This window comes from Uloborus diversus, chromosome 2, assembly GCF_026930045.1.
Source record: "Uloborus diversus isolate 005 chromosome 2, Udiv.v.3.1, whole genome shotgun sequence".
Lineage (NCBI taxonomy): Eukaryota > Metazoa > Arthropoda > Arachnida > Araneae > Uloboridae > Uloborus > Uloborus diversus.
The window spans coordinates 83,974,998-83,990,282 of NC_072732.1; the positions used below are offsets into that span (position 1 = coordinate 83,974,998).

A 15,285-nucleotide genomic window follows, 5' to 3' on the forward strand; every position below is an offset into this window, starting at 1 on the left:
TAATACTATTTTTATAAAGAAGCCTTTTGCATTTTCAGCATGTTATCCCCAAAGAGTATCATGACTGTCCTCTTTAGGATGACCAGCTGAATATGTTCAATGTCATCATGAGATAACTACTCCAAAGGGAAAGTTTCTTTCACAACAGCCATCATAAACATATTCACTGTTTGAGCATAGGATTCTAGTTGCTTACTCATAAAGCTGCAGCAGTTTATGAAGGGGACGGTGTTGAAACCTCCGACCAAAGATGTTTGGTTTCTCCTACTTTGTCAGAAAAGGATGGCCCAGTGACCTTTCACCTCCTGTACCAGCCTCCCCCTCTCCTGCCTGCACCTTTTGCATTTTTGTTCAAAAATGAGCATTTCCTGCCCTACTACAGCAGAGTTGGTGGGTTGCAGACCTGCACCCGGTGCACCCCTCACCCCTTTCAATTGGTGGGTTGCAAGACTCGAACCCCCGCCTCCTCCAGCAGCAAGGTTGCTGGTTTTCTCCTTCCATCCAGTATCCAACTCCAGGAGAGCTGGGAGGTGGTAAAAGGTCAACACTGCACAACCACCTTGTACAAGTGCAAGGCTAAGTACAACAAGGTATCGCCCAGTTCCTCGAGGGAACCGTTTAGTACCATGGGTGGATTTATGGGGGGAGCGAAGGGGGGGAATGCCCCCCAGTCTTAGGAGGACTTTATACATAATAACAACAAACCTTCCAAAGTCTTAAAAGAAAAAATCATGTTTTTTATCTTTTTTGAATAGTTCAGAAGTGAAAATGAAGAAAGTAGCAACTGTCCTTTTCTGATGGGGGGGGGGGGAGACACTGTAACTGGGTTGCTGAAAATGTGTTGAAAACTATTATTTTGAACTGAAAATCTTTAGGACAAGTATATAAGTGAAAATAACAAGCTATGTATTCAGCTGCAAAGCTGCAATACTTAAAATAATTTATGATTATTTCCAACACATTAGAAACAAAAACAAAGATTTAAAAAAAAAAACGGATTTACCTATGAACTAAACATGCTGTAGCTTAGGACACCCGCTTTGTTATAGGCCCCCATCTCCCGAAAATTTCACGACTTATTCCAAAAAAAAAAAAAAATGCCTGAAAAATAAATTTCATTTTAAAGTGCTTGAAAACCTTGAAAATTTGGAAAAGTGTATATGCATAGCAAAAATTTTAAAATATATAAAAAACGTGAGGGGGTAGGGGCAGAAATGCTGAAATATGTCAAATTTAGCTCCATGCCCCATCCTGTATCAAAAATGTAAAAATCATGGTTCTCACATTTCCGCAACATATTACTTGGAATACATTTTTGTGACTCTTATGTTTCATATGTTGCTGTTTATTTAAGTCTGAATGCAGTACTTAAAAAAAAAAGCTACCTCTATTCTTTTTCATTCTCTTACTTGTAACTGAAAAAAAAAGTTGTTGTAATGACAAATCTAAAGGTTTTTTTTCTTTTAAACTTAAAATAGTTGTTTCTTACAAAGCTAGAACAATACTGTAAAACTGTACAATCTAGTACTAGTTTTCAGAGATTGGAAAGGGCAAATGAAGTGCCTTAAATAATTTTAATTATTCTTGAGTCCTTGAAAAGAATTAGATGAGTCTTTGAAGTTCCTAATCAAAGTGTGCTTCATTTTTTTTAAAAAATCAATTGTATAAATTATGAATGGTCCAAACTGGCAGCATGTTACTCTCTTGTTACTTACTTAACACCATTACTTTTAAAGCATTTTTTCTTCTGATCATTTTGTTTTTAGTTCTTTATTGTATTTGTGGATGAGTTGGAGGCGTAATCAAAAGCTTATGGAGTTGAACTGACAGCTGATGTAAGCAAATAACAATGCACCAATTTTCTCTTCTTCCTCATTTTTTCTTTCTAAGGGCTGCTGTCCTTGATTTGTTGACCCGAAAACAATTTTCATTTTGTGTTATCGTAATTTGCAAAACAGTATCTTGCCTATTTTTTCTGAAATTTTTGTAGTTCCAATTACCCCTTATAAGACTTCAAAATGCAGAATTTTATATCTATTTTACAAAAATTCCTTTGGGGGAGAAACCCCCGGACCCCCTGAAATTGCAGATATTCTACACCCTACTTAAAGGGGCACCATTACCCCTCTTGGGTTCAATTTAAGAAGGACAGCACATTACATATTAATAAAGCGACACAATATAAGTAAGGCAGAACCTTGAGGAAAAAGGACAACATAGTGTGTGTGGGGGAGGGGTGGTCTTTTTTGCCACCGACAGAAAAGTTGTACGGACTACAAGAGAGACCCAAAAACAGTCAATATTGCTCGGAAAAAAAAAAACCCTGCCCCCCCAGGAACTCATTCCTAAATCCGCCTATGTTTAATACATCATACAACCCAAATACCACCCATCCATCAGCAGTGAGCCACTGTGGCTCACACCTTAGATTGGCTGTCAAGTCGCCTCTTACTGCATGCATGGACCACGTTGGAACTATTCTGCTCGGGTCACCACAAGGAGAATAATAAATGCAACCACTCTTAAATTGGGAAAACTGTCTCAAATATTTCCACAATGAAAAAAAAAAGCTGTTCCCAAAATCCTAAGAACAACAGTTCATTAATAAGAGCAATTGTGCCCAAAGACCTCAATATAATAAGGATTACTTCCTAAGGAATTTCGGTAATTGTTCCTAAAATTTCTCTTTAAAATGAGGACTGTAGCTCCTAAAAATTTTCACTAATGCTACAGTTCCTCAAATTCCCACACAAAGGAAAAATGCCTCTAAAAATCCACTTTAGAATATGATTAACAATCTCTAACCCATACCCATTTGTATGAGGAGAACAGTTTTTAAGCAGCAGCATTAGTTCTTAAAAATCTTATTAGAATCAACACCACAAAAATATCCATTACAATAAGAACAACTTCCCATAAAACCCTATTAAAATAAGGACAGCTGTTTTGAATTAACATCAAAAATGCTCATTAGAATACACTCATCAAAATAGTCATTGTTCTCAAAAAACCATCATTTGAATAATATCATCAGTTCCTCTCAAATCCATATCGAAATGAAGGTAATATTCCCAGAAAATTCTCATGATAAGTGCAAGTTTCTCATCCTCTCCCCTCCTCCGCCCCATGCACATGCACAAAAAAAAGCTCTTCCTTTTAATTAGAATATCATGCAGAAATGATTTAATTATGGCCTTTCTAGATTTTTTACCAGACATAACAATTGTTGCAAATGGTCAAAATTGAGTACTTCCTTAAAATGTTGCATGGGAGACCACATTCCTCAAATATCCTGGTCTATAGGTTGACTATTAAGCCCATGTACAGTATAGGTAGATAATACTGTGCCATGGGCGCCCATATGCAAAATTGTAAGGGGGGGGCTCAGAAATTTTAACCATGGTGTTTAGCAGGATATGGACCCATGGAGGCAGGTTTCAGGACAGATTAGAGTCATTAAAATTTTACATTTTTAATAATTTATTCATTAATGACTGGAGAAGAAATATTTTTATATTTTTGCAAAGAAAAAAGTACTAAAAGCAAAGGAAGCTCTAACTTCCAAGGGGGGGGGGCTTGAGCCCCCACTTGCCCCCCTATATGGGCGCCCTTGCACTGTGCATGAAGACTTGGCTATTGGTAGGCAACTGCCTGCCTAGAAGTTTTCTTGGGACAAATAGAAATCTGCTGCAACCATTATAATAGTGGGGTAAGATAAACTAAATAAGTCAAATTCCAGTTCAGATCACAGTAGTTTCTGTAGTTAGTGCATCCTTATTTCTTTTCATTGCATTCTTATGGCCTTGCAGGATCAAGATCTTAGTTTTGTTAAGATTTTAAAAATTTCCCTGTTAGTATTTAATTGACAGATCTGGTATTTTATCTTAATGATTCTGTTTCTGAATTTCGACTTTGTGTCTGAATTATGTCTCAAAGTGTGGCAGAAGAAAGAGATTTCTCAATAGTAATCTCAATTTTGCAGCCAAGTTATCAACAGCTGCATTGCCAGTGTGAGTTGGTATCCATTGAGTGGTGCAATCTTCATCTGTTGGTTGAATTGGCCCATAGCATTCTTTTCGTACGTTATCTGCTGATCTTGAGAGATGGGTTTCTAGATCCTAAAGGTTTTTTGGATTTTGATTTTCTTGTCTTTGAGTTTGTGAAGTTGAAAGTTTGAAAGTTGAAAAGAAAAAACCTTTGTTAGAATTTTTATGTAACCTGTACCTTAATGCTCAGCGCTTGAGTCATTTATCTTAGTTAAAATAAAATTCAAATTCTCAAAATAGAAATTTTAAAAAATTACTTTAGTTGCTCATTTTGTACCAGAAGCACTATATTTATATAAATTTTGAAGAAATTTGATTTCGGACATTGATGGTTTAATGTTTTAGTAAAACGTTAAAAAAAAAATTTTAAAAATGGATTGCTTATGATTTCTGTCATAGAATTCACATTTTAACTTTTTTTTTCTGTTGCATTTATTATACCAGAATGTGACATTTTTTCTGTGGCCTAAATTACTAAAAATTTGTTAATGCATTTTTATGAAAACATTATACTTCTAATTATGTGAAAATTTATATTTAAACTGTACATGCTCATTTTGAAAACTGTCTTTCCTTCAGTCAGGCATGAACATATGTGGAGATGAAGGAGAATCTAGTGAATTTAATGAGGAATTACTCCTGAGATGGTTTCAGTTGTGTTCATTTTATCCTTTTATGCAAATGCATGGCTCAGTGGTATGTCATTTTTTTTCTAGTTGAATTTTTTAAACAATTGCATTCATAAATTTTTCCTGTGGTGGACAGTGGCCCATTTATATGTTTGGAGGGCCATTGCAATACATTTTTGAGGCTCCTTTGCTCTGTTACAGAACTGAGCATTTTTAACATTTTGTCTGCCACAGCAATTTTCAAAAATCTGACCTGATATGAAATTTGATTTAATTGTTAAAAACTCTAGTTCTAAGGCAGAGTTATCATCAAAAAGCATAAAAAATTAAACCACTTACCGAGAAAAAAAGCATCCAACAAAGCCATGTCTTATTTGTACTCAAACAAACGCCTGTCCAGCCTGCTAGGAGAATCTTCCATTTGTGTGGAAGATTGTTTTAAAAAGTTTCACAAACTATAAAATATAATTTTTTTTCTTGAATTTGAATTAATTTTATAATTAAATTTTTGTTTGTATTTTAATAAATTTTCTCTTTGTGCAAGTCGGCACAAATAGAATTGATTTTTTGTTCTTTTTTCAGAAGCCATCTATCGATATAAACATTTATATATTCCAAGTTTAATTGTAGCTGCATGAAAATGGCTAGTCAAAAAGTAAGAGATCACTCTCAGTTAGGGTTCATTGATTTAAATCAGCTTGATTTAGATCATGATTAAAATCATGATTTAAATCAAGTGATTTAAAAAAAGAGCATTGATTTAAATCAATTTATTTGAATCAAATGATTTTTGTAACAAAATCATTAATTAAAATCCATTTATTTTATTTTTATAAATTAATTTCGCATTTTTAGAATGTGTGACTCTAAATTTAACTACACTGCATTATACAATCTTAACTTCAACAGGCAAAATTACATAGATGCCACTTTCTGTGTGTGAAACAGATTTTCACTCTTGCAAAAATTTTTTTACTCTAAAATTATAGTTCAAATCAGAGTAGAATCAAATAAAAAATTGTAGTTCTTCATATACACCATCACTATTATAGTTATGAAAAATAATTTCTCAGCATATTCTTTTGCACTTAAATGTACATGATGATGGAAACCTTATTTTTAAGTAAAGCATAAAACAAAATAACTTCTTATCTAAGTATTATAACATAATTATAAATCTTAGGAATGTATGGAAAAGTTAGAGAACTTATTTTAGTTTTAAAAGTAAACTGGATTCATCATTTGTATGATATATATTATGCTCATAAACTACAAATTTTTGAAGATTAAAAAAAAAAAAAAAAATTTATCTTTTTTTTTAAAATAATTACACCCTCCAAGGTCCTCTCGGACATGGGTGCCTTGCAGTCCAATACAACAATGATGTAGTAGTAGATCGGGAAAGCTCTTTGAAGACGACATCCTTGAGCACATCGAGAAGACTAGGGCAATCAAAAAGATGCTCCCCTGTCTTTTGCATAGTACCCTCACACAGTGGGCACAGTGGAGAATTGGCCAGTCCGATTTTAAAAATATGGGCTTGTAAGTAGTTGACCAGTAATGACACAAAAAGATATAACCCCTTCAACTCTAGGGAGGAGGGAAAGTTGCAGTCTTGTTTGGTCTTCAAGAAGACATGCCCAAGATTTTCTGCTGGCAACGTCATGGAGAGAGGAAATTTTTTTGAGCCTGAAATAGCTCCCAAGGTGTCGCTTGGTATTTCAAAGAAGGATTTAATGTTGCAGCCTCTTTAGCCAATAAGTCAGCTTGCTCGTTGCCATGGATGCCGCAGTGGCTTGGTATCCATTGGAGCACAACGTCTTTACCGGAATCAAGAAGTGAACTTATAATGAGTTTACATTCAAACTCAGTCTCTGTTGGGAAAAGGTTATAGTCTGTAATGGACTGTATTGCAGCTTGAGAGTCAACAAAAATGGCAATTTTTTGACAAGAGATCTCAGTGACAGCCCTCAGGAACATATAAAGTGCAAAAACTTCACCGTCAAAATTATCTGACCAGGCACTAAGATTTTTAAAAAATTTGGAAAAAGCTCCAGCACCAGCCTTTCCTGAGGAGGCTGTGGCAGATCCATCGGTATATATGTGAAGCCAATCTTGAAATGGATACCTTTCATGAATAGTAACCAGGGCAAAAGCCCTTAACTCAGCCTGTGAAGAAGAATGTTTACAAAGAGGCTGCACCAAGTCCAAATTAGCAGTAGCGTAATTTAAAGTACCAGGGAAAATAGACTGTCTAAAATTGGGCTGTCTGATGCTTGAGACATCGAGGTCTGTAGGAAGTTAGTGGAACTCAAATAAGAAAGGATGTTGTGTTTTGAGTCTGATCTGAGGAGGGATGTAGCTGTTCCGAAAACCCTCGTTTCTAAGCAATTTCTCACTTAGAGATAAAGCACTGTGGTCCGTCTATCTGACAAACAATTAGTCGCAGTTTGCAATTCCATAGCAGCAATAGGGGTTGATTTTGCTGCGCCAGTAATGAGCCTTAATGCCTTGTTTTGTGCAACGTCTAGTTTATCTAGAGCACTATCAGAAGCAGTGATAAGGAGTTCAGCACTGTAATCAAAAACTGGTTTAATGTATGAATTAAAGGTGGAGATAAGAGCGCTCTGGGAAACTCCCCATTTCACCCCAGCTATTCTTTTTAGCTAGTTAAATCTACTCGTCACCTTATCGACCACTAGATGAATATATTTAGTCCAGTGTAGTTTAGAGTCTAATGCCATACCCAGGTAAGCAGCACAATCGGTCCTGTTCAAATAAGTATCACTATAGATCAAACTGATGTCGTGCTTCTTTGGTGCTTAGAGTGAAAAGTTCAAAAGTTGTCTTTTCAGAATTTATCTTGAACTCGTTTTCTAGGGTCAAGGCTTCAAGGGCTTTATTAAGGTTTTTTCCCAAAGGAGGGATATCAGAGTTAGTTGACCATATGACGAGGTCATCAGCATATAGCAGTGAATTAATCTCAGGAACAGCTTTGTCAAGGAAGCTTAATAGGTCGTCTATCATGATATTAATTAGAGTTGGACTTAAAACTGGGCCTTGAGGAAGGCCTTGCCTGGTTTGTCTGTAGCCAGAACGAGAATTTCCAAATTTGATATTTATGAACCTCTGTGATGAGAAGTCACTAATCCATTTAAAGAGATAGCCCGAAACTTTCAAGTTAGAAAGTTTTTTGAGGTGCAATCTTCTCCACACGCGGTCAAAAGCCGATTTTAAATCCACAACGACAGCAATTGTGCTTTGCTTCCAGTGAAATTTATTCTTGATGTGTTGGGTTAGTCGTGCAATTTGCTTGGTGGTGTTATATCTCCTTCTAAAGCCTGCCTGTCTCTCAGAGACAAGATTACAGCTATCGAGATAAAACTGCAAACGATCAACTACTATTTGTTCAGTCAATTTGCTTAAAATACATGTCAAAGAAATTGGTCGAAAATTTTGAATGTCTGTTGGGTCTTTCCTTGGTTTTAAAATAGAAACAACGTCTGCTTTTCTTAAGCAACTTGGAAAACTACCAACCCAAGTTTTGTTTATAAAAAGTGAAATGGTTTTGTTTAGCCTTTATGCCAAGTTCCAAAATAAATTTGGGAAGAATATTATCAGGATCAGCGCTCTCGCCCCAGATAACTTTCTGCAGACTTCTCCAAAATTACAACTTGATAAAAGGAGAGGAAAAAAGATGTTCCCAATCCTGGTTCACTTCAGGAGTGAAGATTTCTTTTCTCTTAATATGAGACCTTGGGTTGAAATTACTAGCACTTCGATAGTGCTTTAAAAAGGCCTTGGCTATGTCTTGATCAGAAGTTAAGATTTTTCCCCCAACGCTCATTGGTTGTTTGCACGGTTGGGTTCGTTTATCGTTCAGAGCAGAACAAATTTAAAAGCCTTTGGACCGTCTTTTCAATAGTTCATGTCCTCTAAAAATTCGGTAAAAGAACTGCGTTTTGCCTCTAAAATTTCTCTTTTTAGAGCAACTTGCTTTTTCCTAAGAGTTATACAATCCTCAAGAATGCCTGATCAGGCAGCCTTATCTTTAGCAAGGTCTTTTTCTACCTTGAGGGTCTGTAATTTATCGTTCCAGAAAGGTTTCACGTTCTTAATATGCCCTCTGAGGATACATGCATTAGCACAGTTCAGTATAGCAGTCATTATACCATTTAGGGCTTTATCATTATTTCCATCCAAATCACAGTCACCCACATACAAATCAGTAAGTTAGTTCTGCATATCTTCTTCAATCAGCTTTTTTCAACTTCCAACGGGTAACCTCTTGGTTCATGTGCCAGCTTTGGGCTTGAAATCTCTTGGAGTTCTCAATAAATTCAACTTGGTTTATATCAATAAAAGCCTCCAACAAGTTGCCATAGGAAAATTTTGAGCATATCCCCATCTAGTTGAGTGGGCATTAAAATCCCCCAAGATGATGGGTTAAAAAATCTCCATTTAGTTGAGTGGGCATTAAAATCCCCCCAAGATGATGGATTAAAAAATCTGATTTAAAAAAAAAAAATCCGATTTAAATAAAAAAATCATGATCCCTGCTCTTATTTGGCATCCAAGAAAAGAATGCTATCTACAAGTTATCTCATAATAGGCAATCAATATGTTAAATCCTCTTCAGGACCCCTCTTGACAATCACAACGTATTAAATCCAGTGCAATGTTCGGTTTTATGCCATAACGAACTGCATGATTCTTTTCCACTGGCTGGGGAATACATTATGTTACGCAAAATATGTATTGATTTTAATCTCCAATTAAACTTGTTACTCGGACACAATAGAAGACTAGAATGTATAGATGCTTAAGAATAAAAAAATCATGGCATAATCTATTTGCTATAAAAATTTAAGGTTCCTTTGGAAATTAAAATACATGCTTTCAAATATGTTTTCATAAAAATTTTCATATGAAGATTTGGTAAAACTACATTTAACCGCCACCCTCGACTCCTGCCCAGTAACTAAGTCTAGTGGTTTAACAAGATTCGATTGTAGATTAAATTTGTTTTTACTGTTTAAACTTAAGAGCTGACTCTTTTGGCACAAAAATATTCCCATATCATAATATTTCTGCTATTTTTAACTTGAACAAGAAATTTGTAATTGAGGGCTTGTTATAAAGAGGAAGTGCCTCCTGATTTCAATTATCAACAAGTCGGCATTAAGGTACAAAACAGTTTATTTATTCTTTTATTTTTTATTTTTCTTCCTGTATAACTGTATTGAGAAGCATACAATGGGAGTTCATATATATACGAGGGCAATTCGGAAAGTAACCGCTGTTTGGGAGTGGCGCTGGAAATACGGTTCTGAGCGCCCTCAATCGAATGCACGCTTAATCTGAGATTCAGTAAGCTTCCAGTGGGAGAGTGAGAGTGTTGTAGGACCAAACATTCGCTAGTTATAGCGTGACAAAATGAGTGCCGCCATAGAAAGTCTTGTGAACTATGAGGTGCGAGGAGTGATAAGATTTGTTTTGGTCAAAAAAATGCCAGCAGCGGATATCCATCGTGAATTGTGTTCCGTATACAGCCCAAACATTATGAGTGAAGGTGTAGTGCGTCAGTGGGTACGCTTTTTCAAGGATGGAAGAACAGACATCCATGATGAATCACGGAGTGGAAGGCCGTTTGTAGCCCAGACTTGGCTCCTTCTGATTACCATCTGTTCACTGCAATGAAGAAGTGGCTTGGGGGACAGCATTTCGCTGACGACGAGGAACTTAAAAGCGCAGTGACACATTGGCTTAAATTGCAGGCGGCCGCTTTTTATGCAGATGGAATTGATAAATTGGTAAAACAGTACGACAAGTGCCTAAATAACGGCGGCAACTACGTTGAAAAATAGAAGAGAGTTGTTCCTTTGATATGTAAATAAATGTTTTTCCTCTGTGCTGGTTTGTCTTATTTACAGCGATTCGGAGGTTACTATCCGAATTGCCCTCGTATAAAAGTGGATTGGTGTTTTAGCTCCAGTGCAGACCTTTTGAAAGCATTGAAATTGAAGCTACCTGCTTTTTTCAGTTAGCTCTTCAATTGTGTCATTGACTCATTGCAAAACTGCTGCAAAAACAGTTTAAGTAATAAAAAGTGCTTTTTCTTCCATGTAGCTACAGAAAAAGGAAGTGTATAGTCAGGACTTTTTGCATGCTGTTCGAGATGCCATATCCAGGAGATATGAGTTGTTGCCTTATCTTTATACATTATTTTATCTATCTCACATCAAAGGTTCTACAGTTCTGCGACCACTGTTTCATGAGTAAGATTTTTCTATTTTTTATGTTTTTGTTTTCCTTGCTGTAATAGTTATTCTTTTCTAAATAAGTGTAGCAAACTATATTCTTTTAACTTTATCTATAAATGCTAAATTTTACTCGTGTGTTGTTTGCACCTTCAAACGTTTTACACAATTACATTCAAAATGTCTCATTTAATGACTTCCACTTTATATTATATTTTAAAAATTTATTCCATGATTTTTAAAGTTTAATCTTTCTGTTTGCAATTGTAATAAATCAAGAAAACACATCAATTATATTTCTTTTATGCTATATATCTTGCACTTTTGATTTAAAGAAAGCCAAAAAGTTATTGCAATCAAGATTATTGAAAAGATTTTATGAACAACTTCTTTACATTTGTATTTATTATCTAAATAGTAAAGCCCTTTCTAACCGCCGCCCCTCTTGTACAGACAGTTTTCAGTACTCAGGCAGTAAAGCATTATGCCTAAAGTATTAGAAACCTATCTCATGTTAACACCCTCAAGCACAGACACATGTTATTTTAGAATTCAATTATAGATATAACCTTTACTGCGGATAAATTATTTCAGAAATACAGGGTTCGTACGGGTCATGGAAATCCTGGAAAGTCATGGAAAAGAAATAAGCAAATTTCAGACCTGAAAACATCATGGAAAATGTGCAGGGCAAAGAGAAAGTAACAATAGCTAAATGAGTATTAGAAATCTTGAGTGATTTAACAGTATTGCGCATATAAAAGCTATTAAAGCTGGAAATTTGAACGATCCCAAAAACAAATCTGAATTTTGAAATCTCAATGCATCCATTTCTGTTGCAGCCCCTCGACTTTTTTTACAATGTGATTTTACTACTTTGATATCACTCATTTTGATTTATCATTATTTTGAGCACTTTTGATATTTTATATTTTGTTGTAGCGAATTTGTACGTTCTTGAATTTGCCAGGCCCACTCAAAAACGCAATTCAATTGCATCCGAGTTTGTTTCCATCACTTGTAAAAACTTAATTATTAAATTTATCTGAGTATATATGAATTGTTGAAGGTTTTGGAAAAAAGATCTTTAGTCAGGCAATAGAATATAGAAATGGGGAATTCTAATACTCTAAAGTAATAAGTTTCCAACATACGACCAACAAAGCTAATCCATGCGGCCCACTGCTACATTCAATATCAGGAATCAAACACTATTTTCTGGAATTTCTGAACCTATTAATTTATATGCATTTGAAAATGTGCAAATAAGTAAACAAATACCATTGAATGAAAAAATCATCAATAATTTTTTTTTTAAATAAATGTCCAGTTGAGAAATATGAATTTACTAAAGAATGTGGCTTTACTTTAAAGAATCAAAATATTGCCAAATTTTGAGGATGATTAAATGTACTGTTGATGACACTAGAAGGCAACCTTTGAAGCAAAGTTAATGAAAATTAGTAAGGACTTATTCAACCTTTTGCCCATTCATTATCTTTCTGCCTGTTTTAAAAAAAATTAAAAAAAAAAAAATAGACATATAAGCATCATGATATTCCATTCACTATATTTTTACTTTACTTAAATTTATATGATGAAAACAAATAGGAATAGTTTAGTTTTTTAGGTGTCTACTAAAATTTTTGCAATCACAAGTAAGTGCTTTGATGAGGTGGTGGCATTCACATAGAAGTAATGCTCATTACCAGAAATTAGCAAATTTGAAATTAAACAAAAGAATTGTCTATTATATAGTTGTAAGTAGAAACAAGACGGTTTTTTTCTTTCTTTTAATTTCTTGGCTTGCAAATAATTAAAAAAAAAAAAAAAAAAACAACGGGGATAGTAACCAAAATGTGCACGCCTATTTCTTTTTCTATAAGGCAGTTCAATTGACGGTTTTTATATAGTTCGTTCCATAAGTTCGCGTCCACGTACTCCATTTTTAATGCTTTATGTATCTTAAAATAATAACTGTAACTGTTTCTATGGTAACTATTATTCAGTGGAACCATTCCTACCCCTTATGACGACTGTGCCTCTGCAAATTAAAAGTTCGATATTCTCAAAGGAATACTTCAGAGCAGCAAACCTAAATAAGTGATCTTAATACTTGCATCAGTTTGAGTTATCATGTACAACATTTACAGCAAGTGTGAGGTTTTAAAAATTTGAAATAAAATTTTAATCTAGACAAATTTTGAATCGTTGCAAGACACCAATATTAATATCTAACTGTCATTTTTACCTACGAAAATAGAAATTTGACATAAATATAGGAAATAAAATGTAGTTGACGTATGTCTTTTTATGCAATTTACACTTACCTAATATTACTCCATGGCATGCTTCTAAATCGCCACAGAAAGGGCAAACAGACACATTTTGTGAAGTTATTTGTACTAAGTGAACGTTTTCTATGGAATGTGCTTACATTCCTGAACACTTACAAAAAATTATAAAATGAGTCTACCTAACACGTGAAACCTTGAAAGTAAAAACACCGTCGATTATCGGTAAAACGAAATGTTAATGGCTATTAATAACAATGACCGAATTCCTTATTTTCTGTACAGTGGACTATCTGTTTAGCTTTTAGGCCATTGAGGATGATTTTCATATCTGAAAATAGTGTAACGGTGGCATATTTTGCATGTATTTGTAACTGATAAAAGCCATTGAATTTATTCACGACTCTTTCTAGGAAAACACTCCAAGATTTTTTTTCCAGAATAAAATGTATGTGAAGAGTACTATAGCATGCTTGAATGTCTTGAGGTATACAAAACCGTCAAAGGCAGCACAACGGTTTTCATATTCGAAGCACCACGCAAAAGGTTGTCCCACAAGATATGAAAGACAATCATTTGTCTCTGCATTAAGACATTGGATGTACCGCCCGTCTGATTCAAACGCAGACAACGTGCCAGTGGACACGGCAGAACCAAAGAATATGGTTGACAGAACTCACGCTTTTTCGTTTTTACTTGATGCTATTTTTCCTGCAAATGCTAAACTTTCTGTGCTATTCACAGTCTTTTGAAAATTTGAGCCTAGAGTGGTGTGAATGCTGTTTTTTATTGTCATTTAGATAGAATTCATCCATTTAATTATCTAAATGATATGTTGCATTGAGAAGCACCCGGGCAACGCCGGGTAATTAGCTAGTATATATATATGGCAAGTGCAAATCCAGAGAGGGACATGTTCCCCAACCCCAAGCAGTCAAGTATTGCCTAAAACTGCATTTTAGGGACTAAAATTTCAGAAATTTTACCAGAAACCTCTATTTGTGCCTGAATATTTCATTTTGACCTCCTTTTGATAATTACTCCTTCATAACCAGAAGCTGGATCAGTCTTTGATGTGTAGGTCGACATACGTATAAGTTGAGCTCCTTTAAATGAAAGGTTAGAGAAAAAAAGTTTAGAGTATAGACTGAATTATTTTTCAGATTTTTTTTTCTTTTTAACAGCAGGTCAACTATTTCCATTAAGCATGTATCAAGAGATGTACAATACCTGATAGAAAAACAATAACAGATTCATTGTTTATTGAGCTTTATGAATATTTCGATTTTAAGCACTATTTATTTTGATAGATTTCTATGATAAATTTTAATCTTCAAATGAAAACAAATAAATTTAATTTCAAATGAATTTGTTGAGTTCATAAACTTTGAAGATAACAATTTGCTGTTTTTAAAGTTGTTGAAAATAGGTGATTTGGTAAGTAGAACATTTTTTATCTCTCACCTGTATGAACCAATCTCTCCTTTTAAACTTCCAAACTTTGCAGAGTCAAAAATGCTTCAAAGTATTCATGATAATATTTGATAATCATTTTTCTGTCTTTTGCATTAAAGCACTTTTGAAAATGAAAATCACCCAATTGTTTCTAATGATTTTGTTCTTTGAAATATGTAGGTTCCCTTTTGAAAATGAAACATATTCTATAACATCCCAGTTCATGTGGGGATCTTCTCTTTTAATATCACCTATATTGGAAAAGGTAAACGAAAATTGAGAATTCTTTAAAACGTTTGGAACTAATTTTTTAAATGCAGTTTTTAATCAATGAAAATTTTTTATAGGGTTCAACTGAAGTTAACTTTTACCTTCCTGAAGGTGTATGGTATGATTTTTATCAAGTAAGTCATTAAATAAGTGCATGATTGTATTTGTGAATTTTGAGCATTTGTTTTATGTCATAAAAAAATATCAGTGCATGTTTTTCATGAAATATTTGAATTTATCATTTTCAACTTGAAATTGTAATAGAAATATAACTAAAATAATAATGCATTTCCTTCATTTCTTAAAATCTATTTTAATTAAATTTCAGTTT

The 15,285-nt window shown here is 34.3% G+C and overlaps 1 protein-coding gene across 1 annotated transcript in view; it reads left to right on the forward strand.

Annotated features, from left to right (window-relative positions):
* LOC129216387 (sucrase-isomaltase, intestinal-like) overlaps nt 1–15,285 on the forward strand; it is a 131,206-nt gene that overhangs the window by 90,923 nt on the left and 24,998 nt on the right. The window contains 5 exon segments of the mRNA XM_054850602.1: nt 4,626–4,761; nt 7,597–7,609; nt 10,828–10,953; nt 14,865–14,949; nt 15,032–15,088. Coding sequence (XP_054706577.1) covers nt 4,626–4,761; nt 7,597–7,609; nt 10,828–10,953; nt 14,865–14,949; nt 15,032–15,088 — 417 coding nt within the window.